A 23,281-nucleotide genomic window follows, 5' to 3' on the forward strand; every position below is an offset into this window, starting at 1 on the left:
TACTACTACTAGGTCAAACAAAACTTTATTTGAAATTCGTTGCAAGGATATGTCTTGTGGGTAGTATCTACGTGTATCTATATATAGAGGGGTGGTGTGTGGATGGTTCAGAAATACATCGATATCCATAAATGTTCTATTGACATTGTTAAAGATGGTCATCGGCAAGCAACATCTTGGATTGTTGATGAGTGTACAAAGCCATTTTTTTTAAATGAATGACAAAGTCTCATGCCAACCGTGTGATGTTGTAAGCTATATGAGATGACAATATGGTGTAAATATAAGTTATGATAAAGCTTGGAGAGATCGTGAGATTGCCCTCAATTCCCTCAGGGGGGGACTCCTGAGTCCTCATACACCGGTTTGTCACCATTTTCAGCTAAGTTTATTAAAAACAATCCTGGTATGTTTCTCGTCTATATTTAGTTTAAACAATTATATACAATCAACTTTGTCTTGTATAATCAATCTAAATGTTTATTCCTTTCAAGAACATATGCAGCACAAGAATCTGATGGTGAAGGTAGGTTTAAGTATTACTTTATGGCCCTTGTTGCTTCCATAGATGCATGGAAATTTTGTTTTCATATTATGTCAGTTGATGTTGCTAGTCTAAAGAACAAATTTTTTGGGACATTATTGTCTACTTCCACACTTGATGGCAATTCGCATGTACCTCTTGCATTTTTCATTGTCAATTCTGAGAATGATGCATCATGGTCTTGGTTTTTTCGTAATCTTAAAGCTATTTCTGGGGATTCTAACGACCATGTTATTGTGTTTGATGGTCATAAAAGTATAGCCAAGGGTGTTAGTTCTGTCTATGATTTTGCTAAACATGGGTTGTGTGCATTTCATTTGTATACAAACCTTGTTAAGAACCATAAGTCATATCCAATTGAAGACACTTTCCATATGTGTAAAAGAGCATCTACAATTGGTGAATTTGAGTATTATATGAGGCAGATGGATGAGGTTGCTCCGTCCATTAGGCTTGAATTAGAGGATGTTGGCAAATCCAAATGGGCTAGGGCATTTTTTCGGAGGAAAAGATATTTCTTAATGACAACCAATATATCTGAATGCATGAATTCAGCTTTAAAGGAAGCATGTGAATTACCCGTTATTGGTCTCCTTGAATCTATCCGTAGTTTGGTTCAAAAATGGTTTTACAAACGTCGTAGTCATTGGAGTTTTTAGTATTCTGAATCGTCATCGCATGCAGAGAACATTATTCGATCAGTTTAAAGGATAGTAGGTCAATGGATGTAAGTGTTTTTTTAGTTACACAGTATTTGTATTCGATTGAGCCTATTATTCATAGTAAAATTGTAAGTTTATCGTTCCTTTCTTTTCTTTTCTTTTCCTTTTTTTTTATTTTTTTATTTTTTACAGTTATACCCCATTAACCAGTATGAATTTGAAGTGCATGATCGCGCTAACCAATTTGTTGTTAACATTCTAAACCGTACTTGCTCATGTTGGCGTTAGGACCTAGACATGATTCCATGCTCTCATGCATGCATTGCATTGTCTCGTAGGAACCTTTAACTATAATCATATGCACATGATTTTTATCGTGTTTCCAATCTACGTTTGTTATACAGAAAGAAAACGTGACCTATTGGCAATATTCAAAAATTCATTGCAAGTCATGCAGTTGGCAATAATCCAGTTCTTCCTCTTAATGTCAAACATCTAGTTGGGAGGCCTAAGAAAAAAAGAGTCACGTCTTGTTTAGAAAACAAAGCTACAGTCCACTGTAGTCGGTACGGTAAGAGGAGTCATAATTATAGGTCTTGCAAGGATCCAATACGACATTGAATGCACCTACAATGTTATATCTTTTAGTATTGTTTTTCTTTACTTTGCAATTTGTTTCCCTCTTCAAACAGTTCTTTAATGTTCAAACTTAATGCCGTTTATGAAAGGAATTGTTATTTGCATTGATATGGCAGCTTGTTATCTTACTTTTATATAGATAGTTCAGTCATTTGTGTAATACTTAAATGTAATTTATGTTGGTAATTCAGCCATTGTATTATTCAGAATGGGCATAATTAAGCTGAAAGTTTTAGAATTACAGTGTGTTTATGAAATAAATCCAAAATATTCAAATTGCATACCAAAATAGTAATGATATAATAATGATTGTACATGGAACTGAAAGTTAAATAGTACTAATTTATGTTGGTTGTTCAGTTATTTGTATTATTCATAATGGAAAATTGAGCTAAACGTTTTAGAATTACAGTGTGTTTGTGAAACCAGTTCAAAATATTCAGATTATATATAAAAACAATAATGATATACCAATTATTGTATATGGAATTGAAAGTTAAATATTACTAATTTATATTGGTTGTTCAGTCATTTGTATTATTCATAATGGGAAATTGAGCTAAACGTTTTAGAATTACAGTTTGTTTGTGAAATCAATTCAAAATATTCAGATTATATACAAAAATAGTAATGATATACCAATTATTATATATGGAATTGAAAGTTAAATATTACTAATTTATGTTGGTTGTTCAATCATTTGTATTTTTCATAATTGAAAATTGAGCTAAACGTTTTAGAATTACAATGTACTTGTGAAATCAATCCAAACTATTTATTGATATACCAAAACAGTAATGATAACAATTCCAAATCACGTGATATATTCATTGTTCATTTATGTTATTGAGGGTTGGAAATTAAGATGCATGCTTTATAATTACAGTGTGTTTGTTGTTACTAAACTTTATGTGTGTGCAATGTGAAAAGTTCAATTCACCTACAAATAATTTATGTATATGTCCTTTCGACGATTGAGACTTTAACAAGCCCATTTTATCGAGGTTATTTAGTATAAGGCTAGCCAGACAAACTCGTAGAAAACAACTGCCACAAATCCAAAGCTATTATATTTTCAAAATCCAAAATAGTTAAACTGTATACCAAAACAGAAACTATATCTGTAGGATTGTATCAACAGCAACGGAAGAACAAGGATCATCTAAGCATTCAAATTCACTAATTTTGGCATAATATAAAGCATGCTTCTGCAAGAAAATGGGTTTCAAGACATAACTCTTGTAGAACTTCTTCAAAGCTTCTTCTCCAGCTACAATCTTCTCCATATCTTGTTGTAGACCACCTCAAGATCTTCCCTATTATTCTCTTGGTACTCTAGATTGAGTTGTGGGACTCAAAACAAGCTTGAATCAAGGGATGAAGGAGAAAAGCTCACTACAACAATCTTGTTGAAGAACCATTCTTCAAACCAGTTTTTCTCTCAAAGACTCTATGGATTGCATGCCCGATTTTCACTCCAATCTTCTCATTATATTGCAGATCAATATGCAAAAAGAAGAGTTGCATGAGTAGCAGCTCATGCTTGGAGAAGACAAGGCCAAGACAATGCAATATGTGTGAGCTACTTGGTGATGGATAATGGAAAAATCCATTTTTCCATTTTGTGTTTTTGTTTTCTTTTCCTTTTTCAATTTTATCTCAAAATCAAAATTTTGATTTTTAAAAAATAAAAAATTAATTAATTTCATAAATTAATTATTAAATAAAACTTAATTAATTTAATATCAAATATTAAATTAATTTTAACACATATCTATCTTTATATATTTAAATCATATTTAAATATATAAATTCTCCTATTCCGTTTAATTCTAAAATTAAACATAATTATATCTCATATAATTACTAATTCCCTTAATTCTAATTTGAATGTTTCAAATTGACTTATCACGCTATTCTACAACTAGTCCATTACGAGCTAGTAGGGGGACCTCGCGGACTTACAGATCGTGGGCTCCAACGATCCGAGATTAATTGGCTAAGCTCATGTGGACATAATATATCTACAGTGAGAGGAGTGCAACTATTGGCTTTAGTGGAATGACCCATTAGTTAACGAATGGGATTAATTTGGTCTAATGAGCTTAGCCAATTAATCCTCATTCGTTAACTAATGGGTCATTCCACTAAAGTCAATAGTTGCATTCCCCTCACTGTAGATATATTATGTCCACATGATTTAACCATAATCAGCAAGTCGACTCTTCACAGGTTGTTCGTAATAACAGCTAGGTCAAATATCTGTTTTACCCCCGAGATTACATCTTATTCCTCAAGTCCCTACTGATCCTCTAATGAACAACTGGTTTGTGATCCAATCACCAAACCAAACTCTCTCAGCCCAGTGAGAGGGTGGGGCCACTTGTTCAAGACCTAGATTCAGTACTAGAGAAAACAACCTTTCTCCTATCCCTAAATCGGGTAGGCATGAACTCCATCTTGCACCCTATGTCCCCAGCTATCTATTCGATCTTACCCCTGAAATGGGAGTCTTATTGAGTCGGCGCTGTTGAACCAACCCTCAACTATGCAAATCTAAGGGCAATCCCGAATAAATAGAAGTTCATAGTTAGCTCAAGATTAAGATCGAGTTACCTAGGTCATCTAGGTGAAATAGTCAGTCTTAAACAGTAAACAGCGTTATAAAGTAAGAGTGACTTATTTCTTGGTTCTGATCTTATGCAAACTCATTACATAAGACGCCCCCACTCCTCATGTCATAACATGTACGAATTAGGATCACATCGTATGTAGCACTTTACAACTCTTTGTAATAACTACAAAGTGGGCCGCATCCAATGGTGTTACCAGAATAAGGTACCCAACCTCATTCATGTACCATAGATCATTTTGACTATTTACTCGAACCTAATCCACTCTTATGTCTCCACATAAAGTTCAAATACTCATACAATAGTCATGGGTCTTAGTTTATTGGATTTAGACTTTCATACAATTTATGAGATCAATAACAAGTATATTGATAATAGAAAATGTTTATCATTTTACAAACTGCGAGTTTTTAGGACATAAAATCCAACAATATCAACATATCCAAATCATTCCTTTCATTCAATACAGGAACCAAGACTACTAAAAAGTTCTAAAGTTAAAATATATATCAAAACAAGATTATAGAATTCGCCCATATAGCTGGCACAAAATCTAAATGTATTTTACTTTCAAAATCCAAAACAGGAATGACATAAAAAGCCAAAATCCCTTGGTTTACTCATTGCAAGATCAGGTTGGCTTAGGTGCAAGTCAAATGATGGGCCATCCGGGGGTGTATTTTCATCTGAGGTTTTCATATTATCCCTCTTGCTGCATCTATCCATATGCTTGTCATTGGTGGACTCGCATCATTCACTTTTGGCAGTTTCCTTTTTAGTTCCCGTTGCCTTGATCTTCTCTCCTCCTCTTGGTTAGCCATCATGATCAACTTTTGCTTAATTACGTTTAATTAACAACATTTAATGACCAGTTAGTTGTTAGGACTTAATGAATTATAATAGTGATCAAACTTACAAGATCAGTTGTTCTTACATGTTTGAGTATGATCCTTGTAGCAGGGTTATTTTCATCAATGTTGTACAGCTTATCAGTCATTTCCAACTTCATTATGACCTTTAGTTAGTTATTAAAGAGATAACATTTGTTATAGATATGTAGAAATACACATTATATGTTCAAGATCTACATTAGTTATAGTATTATACCTCTTACTTTTTTGGTTGTTGGGGTGGACCCGTGCACCACAATGGATGTACCTTTTGAAGGATCATAGTTGTTGAAGTTTTAGGAGTGTGATTCTATTAACATGTTAAAAAGTTCAAATAATTTATTTAATATGGGGTTAAAAAATAATAATTACCAGGATTGTACAGTTTTAAAGAAACATACCAATATTGTTGTCTTTCACTTGTTTGACATCTCATGCTTCTTGTAAATCTCCTGTTCATCAATTGATCAAATCACTTCGTTGATTTCTTCATCAACGCCTTGATTGTCCTATCTCAATCAATTTTGCTAGTCAATTTCCATGTATTGTTAAAAGGTATATTCTGCAACATGCTTATATCAACTCACCTTGACCTCTGGTTCTTTACTTCCTTTTTCTTCAGACTCCTTGTTTTTATCTCCATGGCATGCTTCTTTGTGTACTGTTGATGGTATTTTCAATCCATGATCCTTGTTTTCTTGGCCTTCTTCGTCCTCGTCATCATCTTTTCTTCAAACTATTGTGGGAGCATCAGAAGCATCAACTAACTCCTTCTCTTCTTTTTCTTCTTGTTTTTTCTCAATACCATCTAGTTCCTTTTCGAACTGAGATGCAGGCTGCTTCCATATAATTCATAATAAGTTTGTACTATGAAAAACAATAAATACAGTGTAGTTAGTTTACATATCATAAACAGATTGCTTGTTGATGCGTGTGATTGAACAGCCTGTGTAGTCTTTATGTAGTCAATCAGTTTTTTAACGACTCCACCAAGTCATTTATCTTCTTCGTCAAGATTTGCTTAATATTGTTCATGGCATTAAATTTTTCATTCATCCTTGTGTTCATTAATTGTGTTATTTTCTCTATTCCTTCAAACGTTTTTTCCATTTCATCTTTGTCATATGATAAACCGAGTCTTATATTCAAGGATAGTTCAACCACTCTCTCTCAGCCTATATCTGCTCATTTCTTTTTCGACCTCTTGCAATACCCTTTTTTCCTCCTCAATGAATGGAGCAAAATATGGCATAGTCATTTCCTGTGGAGTTGCAAGTAATGGACAAATTTCAAGCTGGCAAGTGAACAAGGAAATAAGATGTTAGTTTATAGTTTAGAATTTAAAACTCTATGTCTATTTTGTTTGTATAGATATTTATACCTCTTTTAAATCAAATACTTTTCGCTTGAGATTCTTCCATTTGGGTTGACTATCTGCAACCCAATTTACTACCCTTTGACCATTGTTAGAAACCTTCCTGGCAAAGAAATTCTGTGATGAGCTCAAGGTGGGTATGGCCTCGTATGCCCATGCTAAGATTGGGAATATGAATCCCCCCATTGATATTCCTGATTTACCTTTGTTGTGTATTTCTTTATGCATAACATCAATAAGTAAATTAGAAGCAACCCTTCCCTAGGGGTAGTTATCAAAGAGGACATCGTCATCGACCATCAAGATGTGGTCTATACCCACATTCACCAAATCTTGTTTTGGGAGAAGAAAACTTTCCAAGAAATACAACTTCGCCATTTTTATCCTGTCACTTTCACATCCTGCCTAGCTAACATTAAAAGTTATGTTAAGAAAATACCTAGTTACAGTTTTCATATCCTCGAAGTACATTTTTCTTATATTATCTCCTCCCTTTATCCCACTTTTATCAATTATTGGTAATTCACCATAGTTTAGACCAGTTATCAATGCAAACTCTCTTAAACCAAATTTCAGTACTCGACCCCCATGAAGAAATTCAACTGGGATGATGACTTTGGTTTACACAGTCTTTGTATTAGGTGTAACAACAGCTAGGAAGATTGATTTGTAATGGAAAAATCAAGGAAATGTCCAAAAATAGTTTCTCTAAATCTCTTTGTACCTCATTTAAATTCTCCTTGATTTTATCAATTACAGAAGTCTTTGTTTGCAAGTTTATTTTAAGTAAGAATACCTCACATATATCCATTCCATAGATGATTACCTTTTTTTTCATTCTTTGTTTCCATCCTCTTGTTTGACTGTCCACTAGATGATCTTTTTTCTGATAGTGTTGTTTCCCCATGACTTTGTAATTGTTCTTCTTCATTGTCTTTGTTATCATCTTGCACATTTTCACATGTCCCTTCAAGCTTCTCTTCTTCCTCTTCATATTCATTACTATCTTGTTCATCTTGTTTCATTATTTAGTAATTATATTATGTATATACTTTAACAAATACACTGAAATTAATAGATTATTTCATAAAATCTACATTATCATACCTTTCCCTCTTGTAGTTCATGTTGCTCTTCTTCTTCTATTATGTCCTTTCTCCCTCTCTTGTTTGGTTCTATCTTTTTTTTTTTTACAGCCTGCATCGAAATTTAGATCTATAAGATCTTCAACCCTTAACATTTCTTGTTGACCATGCTTTTTTGTTTTCAAATAATCCTGACCTTGCTCTTTATCTTTGGTTTGTTTGCTTGAACTTTGACCTCTAGTGTAGAAGCATCGCACTTTCATTTGTTGCTAGTTATTGGAGTTGCATGTTTTATGTCTGATCCCCCTGCCATTATCTCCATTTTTCCCTGTTTTACATACATGATCAAAATTTGATGTTTTCAAATACATTAAAATAAAAATAAAAACATACCTCGTCGTCACTATTAAGAACTATTGGCCCTTTGCTTGTTTGTTTTTTTCTACCAGTTATTCCAGGTGCTCTTAATCTTTCGTTGGCTCTGTTTCTTCCTTCAACTTTCTCTTTTTTCATAGCTTGTAATGTTTGATTAATCGTAGACTTATCCGTTTTATACAAACAACCAAAGGGCGAGATTTTATATCATTTTATTTAATCGTTTCTATTTTCAACTCCTTAAAAAAAGGGTGTTATCTTATATCCCAAAAGATTTGAATCTAAATATTTAACAATAAAACCAATATTAAATCTTTGTTTATTTTTGAAAAAATAATGGAATATTTATATATTATATATAAACAGTTTTGGTCAGCACTGTTTTCATCTCTTCAATGTGCAAACAATATGTAGACTAGATTGCAATGCATGGATTAGAAGAAATTTGGGAATTGCAATGTTATCTGAAATTAAAAAATATAAGCAGATTCCAGACCTAAGTAGATTGCATTCAAGAAAATTTAAGCAGTTTGCAATCAGTGAACAGCTTAAAGTAGGCGCTTAAAAGGACTAGAAGCAAGTATTTAGATTCAATACTGTGGAGAAATAAGTGCAAAAGTCCCTTGAAGTTGTTGCTTGAAGCTATTTTGAAGGAACTTCAATGTTGAAGGTCAAGCGCTTGAAGTTTCCGAGAAGGTATTTCTTCTCTTGAAGTGAAGGTCTTTTTCCGTCGAACCCTCTCACCTTTCTTTTTGCGTTGATCGATTGTTATGTAATAAACTTTTTGTTAGGGTTTTGGTTTAAATTCATTGATTATCGTGTGAGGTGTGATAGTGGATTAGACCCCTTGTCAGAATGGAGTGTGTAGTGTGATAGGAGTAGGTAGAGTGTATTTGTTGTTTACAAATGATTTTGAAACACTCAAACCTTTAGAATTCCATTGGGGGTAGTTTTGACAATTGCTAATCTTTTTTTTTTTTTTAATTTTATATTCCGTTTGCTATTTTTACAATTTTAAAAAGTTTTTGCTATTTGTCCAAATAAAAACTTAAATTCTGTTATTTATCTGGTCAGCCTGAAAGGAAAAGAATGATCCAATCCACATTTACAATATATATATGACTGAATTTGCTATTCCAATTATAGCAAAGCCCTAACCCTTAACTTCTCCTATTTTCATTTCTTATCACCCTCTATCTATACTAATTTAAAGTATACCCTCACCAACGAAAATTGGTATTATGATTGAAATTTTCCATCGCCTTTTAATTTGATTATAACCGAAAATTTAGAACTAAATGATCATTGAATAAAATAAAATAAAATTACCAGTTACCAATATAATGTAATTATTATTCTAATGAATGCTATGTATTATAATATTAAAATATTGTATATGAGCTTAGGGTTCGTCGCCGCTTCATCTAGGGTTCGTGAGGGGTCGCCGCCATTTTGTCTAGGAGCCTAGGGTTCACTGCTGCTGATACGTTCGATACGGATAGGGGGTCACCGTTTCATCTTCGTCGGTCGTTTGGTCATCGGCATTTCCTGGTGTTTCATCTTCGCTGCTGATACGGTCATCGGTGTTTTTTGGTCATCGTTGTTTCGTTTCACGATTGACAGAAGCTGGGTGTCGTTTCGCATTCGCCGGTCATCGAGGTTCCTGGTGTTTGATGGCCGCCATCAACTGACTGGTAAGCTCGCAACTTGTTGACTGGTAGGTTCGAAGCTATATGGTTTTTTGTATGCGACTAGTAGAGATGTTCATGGTTGACTGGTGAGGTTGGGTTCTATTGGTTGGCAGACGATGAATCTTATTGAGGTGTGGGTTTAACACGGTGAGAGTTGGTAATGATGATGCGTAAGCGGTCGCCTCTAAGATTGAAGGAGAAGAATGGAGGGCGAGTTGCTCGTCAACCTTTTCGTCTGCTTAGACCAGAGATTGATGTGGGAGTTGGTGCTCGTTCTTCAAAGGTAAAGGGTTTTAGATTGTTTGACAGTCGCTCTGAGGATGGTGAAAGGTTTGGTATGGGGAGTGTTGGGTTGAAGAAGGAAATTTGGGTTGTGAGGGTTGAACCGGGTGGGCTGGGTTTTGGGTTGGTTGATGGGCAGGAAGTGAAGGGGGTGTTTGGGAGCCTTGAGGATGTTAGGGGCCCGGATGAAAATCGGGTTGTAATGGGTGTTGAGGTGGTTCTTAAGGGAGCTGGATTGAGGGTGCCTGATGGGAGTGGGCTGAGGCTGAGTGAAGGGAATGGTATGGTGCAGGACGAGCTGTGGAAAGGGTCTATAGGCGTGGGGGCATTGGTGGGTGGGTCGCATGGTGCTGAGCCGGAGTTGGGAGGCTCGGGGGGGCAGAAGTCAGACAGTGAGGAGGTTTCGAAAGTTGGGCTTGGTGGAAGTGAGGGGCGATCAGTGGACACTCAGAGTCTTTGTGAGCGGAAGACGTCGGTTCCTAAAATCGGTTTAGCTAGGGGCTTTGGTCCAAAGGTGGTTCGGTTGGAGGAGGGGTGTGGTTGTGGGGGTTTTGGATCTGGTGTGAAAGGGGAAAATTCGTGGGCAGGCCTTTTTGAGTCTAAGTTGAGGGGTAATTTGGAGTTCATTCCTCCATTGGTTGAAAATGATAAAGTTATTGTTGAACCTTGTGAGGAGATTATTGATGAGGGTGTCTGTATGTGAGAGAAATCTCTGGTTGGTCAGTTTGTGGAGGCCAAACTCCCGTATTCTGTTATTTTTCGTCTTATTTAGAGAATTTAGGGATGTGTAGAGATGCCAACTATTACCTTGTTGGATAACGGTTTGATTATCTTTAAATTTCAGAAGGTAGAGTCACGGGATTGGGTGCTGGAGAATGGTCCGTGGCACTTGGGTGGCAAGCCCATCTTATTACGACAGTGGTCTCCAGGTATTGTTCCTGAAATCTTTGTTTTTTATTCTGTTCCTATTTGGATTAAACTGGAGCGTGTTTCCCTGGAGTTATGGACGGATAGGGGTTTAGTAGTGTTAGCTAGTATCATGGGTAAACCTATCTCTTTTAATGTTGCAACAAGAGAGCGGCGACGGTTATCGTATGCAAGGGTTTGTGTTCAGATGGATGGTGATTCGTTAATGCCTCCCTCAGTCACTGTTAGAATGCGGGGTCAGGAGTTTATTATTCCAGTTGTGTATGAGTGGAAACCTCGTAGGTGTTCTTGCTGTGGTTATTTTGGGCATACTAGGGAGGTCTGTGAGTAATAGGGTGTGGAGAAGGGTCAAGAGTTGTGTATTGTGGCAGTCAATGAAGGGTGTTTGGAGAAGAATGAGGAATTGAGAGTGTGAAGAAGGGGCAGGACTTGGGTATGGGTGCGAAGGGAGCTGGCCTAGTGGATGAGATTAAGGGCATGGGGAAGGTTGAAGAGTTTACTATGGTTAGTCGGTGTAGGTGTGATAGAAGAGGTGTAGGGCATAGGGGTGGTAGTGTGTCACCAAGTACGGCGCCCTTAAAGAGCAGAGTATTTTATGGGTCCCCTGGAATAACGGGGTTTGTAAAGCATGTTGATGATCGTAATCAGTTTGATGTTTTGTGTGATAAGGGTGAAGACTCGTTGGCATTGGCACTAGTGCATGCAGATCCTGATCCAATGTTTGTTATGGATGGGATGTGCGGGAGTTCTTGCAAAGGCCTAGTGGGAAGTGGTAGGTGTGATCTCTTGCAAGATTCATGATTTGGTGTTCCTGGAATATTAGGGGGTTGAATGACCTTGTCAAGTGTAGGGTGGTGGCAGACTTTCTAGCTTCCTCATCTATTACTTTCTGTTGTTTGCTTGAGACGAGGTTTCGTCGTGAGAATTTTGGTATGGTGATAGGTAGGTTTGGTGATGCTTGGAGTTGTGTGTGTAGCTATAGTGTGCAGGGAGTTGGGAGGATCTGGGTGATATGGCGGAAAAGTGTCTATGATTTTTCCATTGATGTCAGTGGGGATCAATTCATTGTTGGAACCTTAGTGGATGTTGTATCTAGTGCTAGGGTACATATTGGTGTTGTATATGCCTCTAATCACGTGAGTGAGAGGAGGAACTTGTGGTCTCAATTGATTGATGTGTGTGCCTCATGGCAGCTTCCTGGAGTTGTTTTGAGGGATTTTAATGTTATTCGTAGTAGCTCGGAGGATTTTGGTGGTTGCCCTAGCTTGAGGGAGATTGAGGAGTTTGATGGGGTGTTATTGGAGGCGGATCTAGTTGAGTTGGGTGTGACAAGTAACTGGTTTACCTAGACTAGTAAACTTTAGGGGAATGGTATTTTGCGCCATTTGGATCGATGCTTGTCCAATGAGGCGTGGAAGATAGCTTTTCCGTATTCAGAGGTTAGAGTTGGTCAGTGGGGGATTTCTGATCATAGCCCTCTTCTGGTTTCTATAGGGGAAACGAGGAGTAGGCCGCCTCCTACGTTTCGTTATTTTTCTCATTGGACGGAGGCAGAGGGTTTTCTTGATACTATCAGGTCTGTGTGGAGAAGGTCTGAGGATGTGTCTCCTATGGTTAGTTTTGTGCGAAATTTAAAGGTAGTGAAGCGGGTTTTCCATGCTTCGTTTGATAGGTGTATCTCTGTGTTAGCTGATGAGGTACGGGCGGCTAGGTAGGTTATGGAGGCTGTTCAAGTTGCGGTAGAAAGGAATCCTTATTCAGTGTCAATGTGTGCGGAGGCGACTCGAGCCACTAAGGTGTTTTGGTCAGTGGCGAGATTGGAGGAGGCGTCGTTCCGGCAGAAGGCTAGAGTCAAGTTAGGTGATATGAACACAGCTTTTTTCCATCGTTGTGTCCGTTCTCGTCGCAGCTGCAATGGCTTATTTATGGTCGTGGATGCTGGGGGGGACTCACCAGACGGTGCATGACAGGGTGGCAGGGGTGGCGATAGAATTCTTTTGGGGTTGCTTAGGGGCTCTGCGTGTGAAGTATAGGGATCTTACTGCCCGAACTGAGGATATTGTGCAGTTTAGCTGGCCCAAGGAGGGGGTGGAGACACTTGGTTGGCCAGTGAGTCGGAAGGAGATTCAGAAGGCTTTATTCTCGATGAAGTCTGGGAAGGCTCCTGGGCCTGATGGGTTTTCAGTGGATTTTTATAGAGCTGCTTGGAGTGTGGTTGGAGATGATTTCTATGACACTGTGCTGAATTTTTTTAGACATGTTACTTGCCTGGTGGAGTTAATTCTACTGCTATTACTCTCATCCCTAAGAGGTGAAGAGCTGAATGTATGGAGGAGTTTCGTCCTATTTCATGTTGCAATGTTATGTATAAGTGTATCTCGAGGATCTTAGCTGAGAGATTGCAATTGTGGTTGCCTGATTTCATTAGTGGTAATCAGTCTGCGTTTGTTCCGAGTAGGTCGATTTTTGATAACATTTTATTGTGTCAGGATCTCGTGGGGAACTGCAATGAAGGCAGAGGGAAGTCGCGTTGTGTGCTAAAGGTAGACCTACAGAAGGCTTACGATTCGGTGAATTGGGATTTTCTATTTGGTGTGTTGTTGGCTATAGGTACGCTCCTTCCGTTTGTTAGTTGGGTGAGGGCTTGTGTTACTTCACCTAAGTTCTCTGTGATGATTAGTGGTTCCCTTGAAGGGTTTTTTCCTGATAGGAAGGGATTAAGGCAGGGGGATCCGTTGTCTCCTTTTTTGTTTGTGATGGTGATGGAGGTCTTGTCTAGGTTGTTGAATAAACCTCCTGTGTGGTTTAGGTTCCATGATCGATATAAGCGTTTGGGCCTAACTCATTTGGTTTTTGCAGATAATTTGATGATCTTCTGTGTAGCTGAGAGAGATTCATTGGAGTTTGTGAGGCAAGTATTGACAGAGTTTGCAGAGCTATCTAGGTTAGTTGCAAATGTTAGGAAGAGTTCCATGTTTGTTTAGGTATGGAGTCGGGGGAGGCGGAGGAACTAGCTGCATATATGGGTGTCTCTCTTCGTTCGTTGCCTGTTAGGTATTTGGGCTTACCTTTATTGGTGGGTCGGTTGAGGGTTGTGGATTGTGCGCCTTTGATACAGAGGATTACAGCTCGTATTAGAAACTAGGCAGCGAGGTCCCTCTCCTTTACTGGGAGGTCGCAACTTGTTAGGTCTATTTTACAGTCCTTTCAGGTTTTTTGGTGTAGCATCTTCGTGTTACCTACGTGTGTAACTCATGAGGTTGATCGTCTGTTACGTAGTTATTTATGGAAGGGTAGTGTGGTGAGTTGGGGTGGTGCACGGGTGGCGTAGGATGAGGTGTGCATGCCGTTGGGAGAGAGGGGGTTGGGTGTGAAGCATGTGGCCTCTTGGAACCAGGCTGCTATTATGAAGCTGCTCTGGCTTATTTTAATTAAGTCAGGGTCACTTTGGCTGGCGTGGGTGGAGGTGTATGTTTTGCGTGGGCGGTCGTTGTGGGCTATTCGAAGTGAGGTTGGGAGGTCTTGGTGCTGGAGGGCTATCTTGCAAAGTAGAGATAGATTCAAGCATCTGGTTCGCTTGATGATTGGCGATGGACGGTCTTGTTTTGTTTAGTGGGATCCTTGGCTGCCGGCGGGCACGATTTTGGACTCATACGAGTCTACGGTGGTTCATGATGTAAGAAGAAGTTTGGAAGCGCGGTTGTTAGAGTTCATGGATGGTGAGGGAGGGTAGAGGTGGCCTACAGTGTCTTGGGAGCTGTTTGAGATCTGGGGTTTTATCTAGGCAGTGGGGCCTAGGGTGAGGGGAGAGGATTATTGGGTTTGGGTTTCAGATGCTGGTGGTTGATTTTCTATCACTAGTGCTTGGGAAAGTATACGTCCTCGCCGTCCTAGGGTGTCTTGGGCTGGTATTTTGTGGGCGAGGGGTGGTATTCCGCGTCACTCCTTCTGTGCGTGGTTAGTAATGAGGGATAGATTGGGTACGCGGGATTGGTTAAGGAGTTGGGGTGTGTTGTCAGAGGGGGGTGTCTTCTGTGTGGGGGAGGTGTGGAGTCGCGAGATCATTTATTTTTTGAGTGTGGATTTGGGAGAGAGGTGTGGTCTAGTATGTTGCGTCAGTTGGGTTCGACGCATCGGGTGGCTGGTTGAGATGTAGAGCTGAGTTGGTTGTGCCGAGTGGGGTAGGGTAAGGGGGTGCGTAGTAAGTTGTTCCGTATTTTTTGGTGTGCTTCCATATACTACATCTGGCAGGAGCGTGATCGGCGGCTCCATGGAGGTCGACCGAGGTCTGTGTCTGCTCTGGTTCACCTTATGATAGGGGTGTACATAGTCTGGGTTGGGCCGAGTTGGAAGATTTTTGTAAACCAACCCAAAAATTCGGGTTGGCTAATAATGAACCCTATTAGTTCTTTTTTGGAGGGTCAACACAACCCAACGCAACACAAAATTTTCGGGTTGGGTCGGGTTGGGTCACTGGTTCTGTTTTTTTTTAATTTGTCTATTTTTTTTCACTTATACATATATTCGGGTCGGGTCGAGTTGACCCGACCATGAAATGGGGTAACCCGAGACCCAACCCGAATTTAATATTTTTAAAAAATTTTAACCCAACCCAACCTAAAATAAAATCTAACCCAACCCAACCCTTGCGGTTTGGGTTGGGTAGTCCGGGTTGGTCAGGTTACCGGATTTTTTGAACACCCCTACCTTATGGTCTCTACGGTTCGTGCTCGTGCTACTTCCTGGCGGGTTGACCTTCTTGGTCTTATCTAGTGTGTGTACGGATGTTTTTTCTTTTTGAACTTCACGTTGTTCTCTGTTTTGTTGTAGCCCCTAGTTTATGGGGTTTTGGGTTCTTTTCTCTGTCTTTCACCTTGGTGGTTTGCGAGTTTGCATTTATGTGTTGGTTCTGTTCTGGTCTTATCCTGTTGGTTTTGTTTTGGTTTTGTTGTCCTGTCTTTGCTTGTGCTTTGTTGCTTTGATGCCTTGATCCCGGACTGTGGGATCCCCTTTGTTGTTGTATAATAATATCACCTGTTCTAAAAAAAGATATTATATATGAGCTTTAAAATACAAGAGTTTCTAATCAAACTCTTCAAATCTTAAAATCCATGTGAGAAAGATGGGCAGGGAGGAAGCTTTGAACAATAAAACTAAACCTTCATAAACTTGACTTAATTAGCTGCAGAAAGAGCTATGTCTTTGTCTTTTTAACATGTACATTTTTTTATTTTTTCTTTAAACATGTATATTGAAATGATATGTAAATTAATAACTTCACAATCTTATTAATGAAAGTAAATTTAGTTAGATCAAAATTATATACATTGAAAAATTACATGTACAACAATATTATGTTAAATATATGTTTTAATTTAGTTGATATTGTTTGAGATTTTTAGTTGAAAATATTTCAATTTAGTCGTTATGATTTCAAAGTTTAAATTTAATTTTTAATATTTTTATTTCATTGCTCACACTTTTCATTTTTTTCTTTTCAATTTAATATTTTCTTATAGATTTAATAACACTATTCGCACGTTCTTACATCACACCATTGTCACTCTCAACCAAATAACATCAATTTTCCCATACTCTAATATTATACCCACAAGTTTAATATTATTGTTTTAGCCCAAATCATATTATACAAACCGAAATAAGCATCATTCAATTGGCATAGTTGAGCTAGATACTATCATTTTCGAAGTTACAAATTTGATTCTCTTACTCTGCGTGGTAAAAAAAAAAAACATTATTATACAAATTACAAACCAATTAGATCAGAGAATCTAACTGATAAATGTTGGTTCGTTGCATTAGCTATACCAGATGGTAATATGAGAGAGAGAGAAAGCTTAGTGAACAACTTAAATGTAGAGAGAGAACATATGTATATGTGGTGACCGATAAACAGAGAAAATGAAAAAGAAAAATGGAGCATAAGCATAAACTTTAATAGATATGAAAAATAACATTAGAAGAATGACAAACAAAAAACATTGATAAATACACGATTTTGAAAAACATATTAGCTGCAATTTAAGAAATGCCCATTGTTTTAAAAAAATCTAAGAAAAGCACAAATTTAATCAAGACACTAATTGTCTCAAATAATAAATAATAATAATAATAATAATAACAATTTAAGAAAATCATTGTTTATGAAAATCTATTAAATAATACAAATTTAAAAACTACCACCCTTGACCCTATGGGGAAATTTTTTTAAAAAAATCTTTACATGAAATTTATTTTACCCATTATGTTTGTATTTGTATATAAACTATAAAATAGTTACATAAATACAAATTAAAGGTCATAAATATTATTGTAATGATTGATGGTAAAGGCTGGAAACTTGTGCACCTAAAATAAAATTTTGAATTCGTTTAAATAGTGAGTAAATAAATTAATTTTATAATTATAGGGTGAAGGGGAAAAAAGCATATAATTTGACAAATAATTAAACCAACAAATTTTCCAATTAGCACTTACGTTGGCACAAAATAATTACATCTAAGCACACATTAACCATTCACATGTATATACTAAATATGCATGAGTTTAATTATGAGTTATATGGACTTTCAAAAAAAATAAATAAATAAAGATTTTATTTACACAAAATAGTAAAATTTTAAACTCCTTTAATAGATACGAATAGAAATATCTATAAACATCTACCCATGTTTTTTTTTTTTTTTCTATTTCTATAGATAGTTTGACATTGTGTTTTATATGTGAAAATTCATCTAATATAAATCAAGCAAATATAAATTGATTTATTATATCAAAGCTAATTAATAATTTTATTTTCATTGGTTAAATTTAAACATTAAAATTTAAATTTTCATTTAACGCATTTTTTTCTTCCTTATTTGCTTGACAAATGTAATCTTGCCCCAAGACTTAAACTTATATATTTCTCTTGAACATGAATCAGACTTAAAACTTTATAAAAACAACTTAAATCCTCGCTCTCACAGTTACAACGCTTATTCTAAAACAAATTAAAATTAATATTTAAGATACTTGTACCAAATTTAAATTAATGAGATATAGAATATGCAAAAGAATTATTTGTCCAAATAAATATAATAAAAGTACAAGAAAATATAAAATTTATATCTCAATTCATTTTAAAAATAATTATACTTTAAATATTCCACTCAAAATCATTTGAAATGTAAATTTGGAAAAGAGCAATATTCAGGAAATCATACCGTTTTGTGCTTAAAAAATGGATTCCGAAACAAAACCTCTGTTTCTAGATTCAACAAGAAAAGGCAACAACATACCTTATTTTCTAAAAAAAAGCAATATATAAAATAACAATTATCACCTATGAGTTTATAACCAGTTGTCACAACAAAGCTATGACATTCTTGAGCTATTCTAACTGGTGATAACAAGCACCCCCAAGTTAAGAAAAAGAACAAAAACAAAAACAAAAACGGTCTATATTCATGATAAGTTTGAAAGGCAGGACTTTAGACTGAAAATACTCAGCATTTACGAAATGTCATAAAATACAGTGTAAACTTGCATAGCATCACTTCTACAACTTCAAAGAAAGTTGCAATATTGTTCCAGAATCCAAATTGGAAGGGTAGGGTTCAATGATCACATAGATAAGAAAGGTTTTATTACTCCAAGAAATTATTGCGGCGCTTGGTGCGGTGCTCAAAAAAACTTCCGGTACGGTCTGCCTGCATCTTCATCTTGCATATGCTGTCAACACAAACCAAGTTGTCTTTCAGAAGAAATCTCAATAAAGAGTGCACAGCACCTTGAAAATTACAGACAAGAAGGAAAACTAATATAAATGAAGAATGACAAAGAAAAACTACATACAAATTTTAATGGAAAAGAAACGAGAATGAGAAAAATCACAGATGAAAACAGTCACAAGATGGGTCAGACCACCAACATCCACAATATAGTATTACTGCTGAATAGCTCAGCTGCAAAACATGCTATAGACATAACAATGTTATTTCCTCCAACGAAGGTTCTATGAACAATGGAAGCATTATTTCCATTAGACGGAGAAACAAATATCATCATGCGTGATCCTCCAAAAACACAAGAAGAGCCATCTCATAGGATTCCCTAGAAATCTAAAGTTGTCAGATTTTAACTCACCATCCATCCACACATTATGACGGAAAGGTAATAACAGAAATTCCTCAATTTTTTTTTTTTTTATTACCACGAAACATCCCAACAAAAGATGTTAATCACACTTTCTAGTCCAACAAATGTGGGGATGGAGTCAAGACACAAACATCCAACCTCAAAGAATGGAGTAGATTCCTTAACCCCTAAGCTAAGCTCAAGTTAACCCAAAAAAATAAAAAGTTCAAGACCGTTTCTAATTCTTCAAACCCATCATTTCTTATATTGATTTCAGACTATTGAGAAGAAACCGATTTTATCTCAACTAGTGGACAAACAAAAGGAGTTTTGCCATCTCCCCCATCTTGGATGTAGGATCATCCTTCCTGTCACCCCTTTTTTTGCACATTCTCTTCAGGTAATGGAAGTCTTACTAAGATAAAAAGTTAGATAATAATTCCATCACAAAGCCAATTGCCAATAAGAGAAGTAGCCTATGTATCTATAAACATTGTGAAGTACCTTGATTAAATCAAATGGGATCCTCAACACAGAAAATTTAAAACACACAACTTCCAGCAAGTAGACGCGGCAATTCATTGGAACAAGTATCTAAGTAAACTGAAAAGCAAACTCAAATCTATCCTTTTAAAAAAGAAAGAATTGCCGAAGAAATGCTCCAAGTTAGTGCCAACCAACATTCACAAAAGGACCCGGTAAAAGAATCATAACTAACCGTAACAAACAAAACATGTGAATTCCAGGCCCCAAGAACAAACGAATGACGCAGAAATAAATTGCCCAATTGGAAAATCATCAGGGCCAATCGAGAAAATTAGGACCAACAAGTTCACTTCTAAACAATCAAGTGTGAAGGGATCCAGAGTCGCAAACAAGCTAAAAAATGGAAACCCTAAAAAGAACAATTTCACCCCGAGTGAAATACACGCTGTGGATGGGCGTCAACGGATCATGAAACAAAAAGATCGAAAATAAATCAAACGATATACTAAGAAAGAAAAAGATCGAGAGAAATGATATTACAAATTCTCTGACGATGCCCTTGTAAACAAGGAGTGGAACGGCAATGCCGAAGAGACCCACAATAGCGAAATTCCGGCGAGTCCAGCGGAAGTTATGCTCAAGATTTTCTCTAGCAGTACTCCAATCCTCAATAAATCTGTTCTTGTGAGTTTCCATACCTCCGCCCATTATCGCTCTGTTCGAATTTCTTGCTCGCTCGCTCGCTCTCTCTGAAGTTTACCCTCGTCTGTCTCTCCACTTTGCCTTGTGGCTCGCTCAGTGAGGAATTTTCACCACCCTTTACAAATTAATATGTATATATTTACCCTTTTTTTTTATAAACACATTATAAAACTAAATTATTTTTAGATTAAATTATCGATTTAATTTCCGATATAGTTTTGTTTATTTAATAGGCATTTTATGAGTAATTTTGGAGCGGTTAAATTCCATATTTTTCAGGTTAAAATAAATCCTAGTACTATAAAAATTCGTTTACAAATATTGGTTGAATATTAAAATGTTGAATTGAAGGAAAAATATATGTATATTATTAAAGTTTAATAAAATAAATATTTAAATAATTTAAGAAAAATTGTAATTTCGATGTTAAGTAGGTTGGCTTTTTTTCCCTAGTCTCAAATTTAATTAATATTTTGATGATGATAAGTCTATTTTTATTTATTAATAATTTGAGTGTTTTAAAATGTTGTATATAGCTTAGAACCGGTTTCAATGCTATTTGAATCACTTAAATCAGAGTTCAAATGAAGAATATATAACCAAAACAAATTTAACAAAAAAAATTCTCAATTGATGACATGCCATAATTTTTCTCATCAAAGTAGACCGATTGAAAGGTGTCACTTGAAACAATCGAGGAGTAACATTGACTTTTGATTTTTGGATTGGTTTAAAAAAAACATATTTTATGTTTTTGTCTAACGGTCAATTTTGGACACATGATGGATTTTTTTATGAGTTTTAAAGAAATAACTTTAAAAAGATATATATTATAATATTATTTTTGTTCGTCTCTAACCACTAGTTGATTAAAAAAAACAGAAAACCTCCACCATTAATTTTTCTTTTTCAAGATCTAAAGGTCCAAAATTGAATTTAGTTTTTACCCTTTCCCTCTCTTTTTTAACTCTTCACCTTCCCCAAAATTATACAACAATTACATTTTCTTTTTTACCATCTTCAAAGCCATCATTGTTATCTCTTCAAGTTCTTAATTTTTTTTCTTTTCATCTTATTCTTGAGAGATTTATTGTATAGTGAGTTTAACAATGATAAATCAACTCTATTAAGAGAGTTGTAAGACTGTTTTTAAAATTTTCCAAATTTTTGTAAGGGTTGCTATCGATCTTAAAAACAAAGTTGTTGTAACGGTTTGATCCTCAATCAAGGAAATGAGGTTTGTTCTTGCTCCCGAAAAAAGAATATGGTAGTGGTTCGACTTTAAGCCATGGAAAGAGTCGAGTTGGTAATGACATATAGCTTGGAGAGTGGATATAGGCTGGATTGTGCCAAACCACTATAAAACAATCTCCAATTTCTCAATTTCTCTATCTCTATACTACTCTAATTTTGAAATTAGTTTTCTATTAGATTTTATTGCTTGAAATTAATTGTAATTTTCGTTCTTGAAATTAATGGTTCATTTTAGTATATTTTGATTGATACCTTTTAACTTTATATATTAATTATCAATCTTGTTATCAAAATCAAATAGGATGCTTTAAAGTATTATTATTAATTTATTTTATTTCTTGTTTAATTCAAAGTGAATTTATTTTCATGAAAGTATTGTTTAAATTACTTATTAGGAAAAAGTACATTAATTTGCTAATTGAGCCCACATTAGAAAAAAAAATTATTAGTTTAAATAAATCTTATTCACTCTCCCTTTAGAATTGTCATACCGATGCTACAAATTACATTGATTGCTTTTGACTTAGAGTTTCATACTGATGCTACAAATTACATTGATTACTTTTGACTTAGAATTTCTAAAATAATTGAATTTTATGTACACGTCAAATTTAGGGTTTTTTTTTTTTTGAATTTAAATTTTAGGTTTTCGATAGTGATACTCTTATAATATATAAAGTTTGATTTATTTGATCTATAAATATAACCAATTAGGCAAAAAGTCATAGATATTATTTCTATCCCAATATAGGTTGTTTCAAATGCAATATTTACAAAAATTCAACCTCGGAAAGATTTATTAATTAATTAAATTTTAAGATTTTTCAAAACCATAAAAGAAATTCAATTAAGAGCGAACTGAGGGAGATTTATTTTTAAACTATTTAAATCTTTGAATATAACTAATAAACTCTAATTCAAAATTTTTAGAATTTTGTGATAATCCTCTAAGTTAAAAAGATTTCTTCTATATTTTTTTTTTATTTGGATGATTTGGTTACCTCCTAATATCAAACTTTTATTCAAACAAAAAATAGATATTTTAAAAATTCATGATAGTCCTCGTTTAAAAAAAAAAATTGTGGATACTTTCTCTTATTTTTTTTATTAGTTTGAATGATTGGGCAATCCTCTCTTATTTAAACTTTGATTTAAACCCAAAAAATAAGTTCATTTTGTGATAGTCTTCTCTTATATAAAAAATATGTACTTTGTTTTAGATTTGTATCCATGATGAACTTTAATTTAAACCAAGATTTAAAAAAAACAAAAAAAAACAAAATTCATGATAATTTCCTATTTACAATGTTTTTACTTTAATTTAGATCATACTCATGATAAACATCTACCACTAATAATAAAATCTATCACGGATAGAAATATACCATTGATAAACTGGTATCAATCAGGGGTGTTCAAATAATCCAATAACCTGAACAATCCGGACTACCCAATCCAAAATGTTTTTCTATTTTTGTTGGATTTGATTCAACTTTTTCTAATTTTGTTAGGTTGGATCGTGGGTTGGTTAAAAAAAATTGGGTTGACCCAACCCAACCCAAATTTTATATATATTAATAATATATATACATATTTG

At 35.4% G+C, this 23,281-nt stretch overlaps 1 protein-coding gene and 1 pseudogene across 1 annotated transcript; one reads left to right on the forward strand and one right to left on the reverse strand.

Annotated features, from left to right (window-relative positions):
• The first annotated feature begins 259 nt into the window (after positions 1-259).
• On the forward strand, positions 260-1,827 carry LOC150037602 (uncharacterized; annotated as a pseudogene).
• A 16,768-nt stretch (positions 1,828-18,595) lies between these two features.
• Positions 18,596-20,542, reverse strand: LOC120070743 (neuronal acetylcholine receptor subunit alpha-5). Its single transcript, XM_039022614.2, has 2 exons — positions 20,269-20,542; positions 18,596-18,837 (listed from the first exon to the last, which is right to left on the reverse strand). Exons 1-2 carry the CDS (start codon positions 20,434-20,436, stop codon positions 18,790-18,792), a joined length of 216 nt encoding a protein of 71 aa, XP_038878542.1. The 5' UTR covers positions 20,437-20,542; the 3' UTR covers positions 18,596-18,789.
• Positions 20,543-23,281: the final 2,739 nt, after the last annotated feature.

Source organism: Benincasa hispida, chromosome 2, assembly GCF_027475165.1.
Source record: "Benincasa hispida cultivar pf3 chromosome 2, pf3_genome.v1.1, whole genome shotgun sequence".
In the NCBI taxonomy this organism is placed as follows: Eukaryota; Viridiplantae; Streptophyta; class Magnoliopsida; order Cucurbitales; family Cucurbitaceae; genus Benincasa; species Benincasa hispida.

Bases quoted from the DNA above. Each gene is read 5' to 3' on its own strand.
- LOC120070743 (XM_039022614.2), bottom strand. From the start codon at position 20,436: ATGGGCGGAGGTATGGAAACTCACAAGAACAGATTTATTGAGGATTGG. The intron at 18,838-20,268 runs GTAATATCATTT...TTGTGTTGACAG, and splicing joins AGGGCATCGTCAGAGAATTT to CATATGCAAGATGAAGATGC.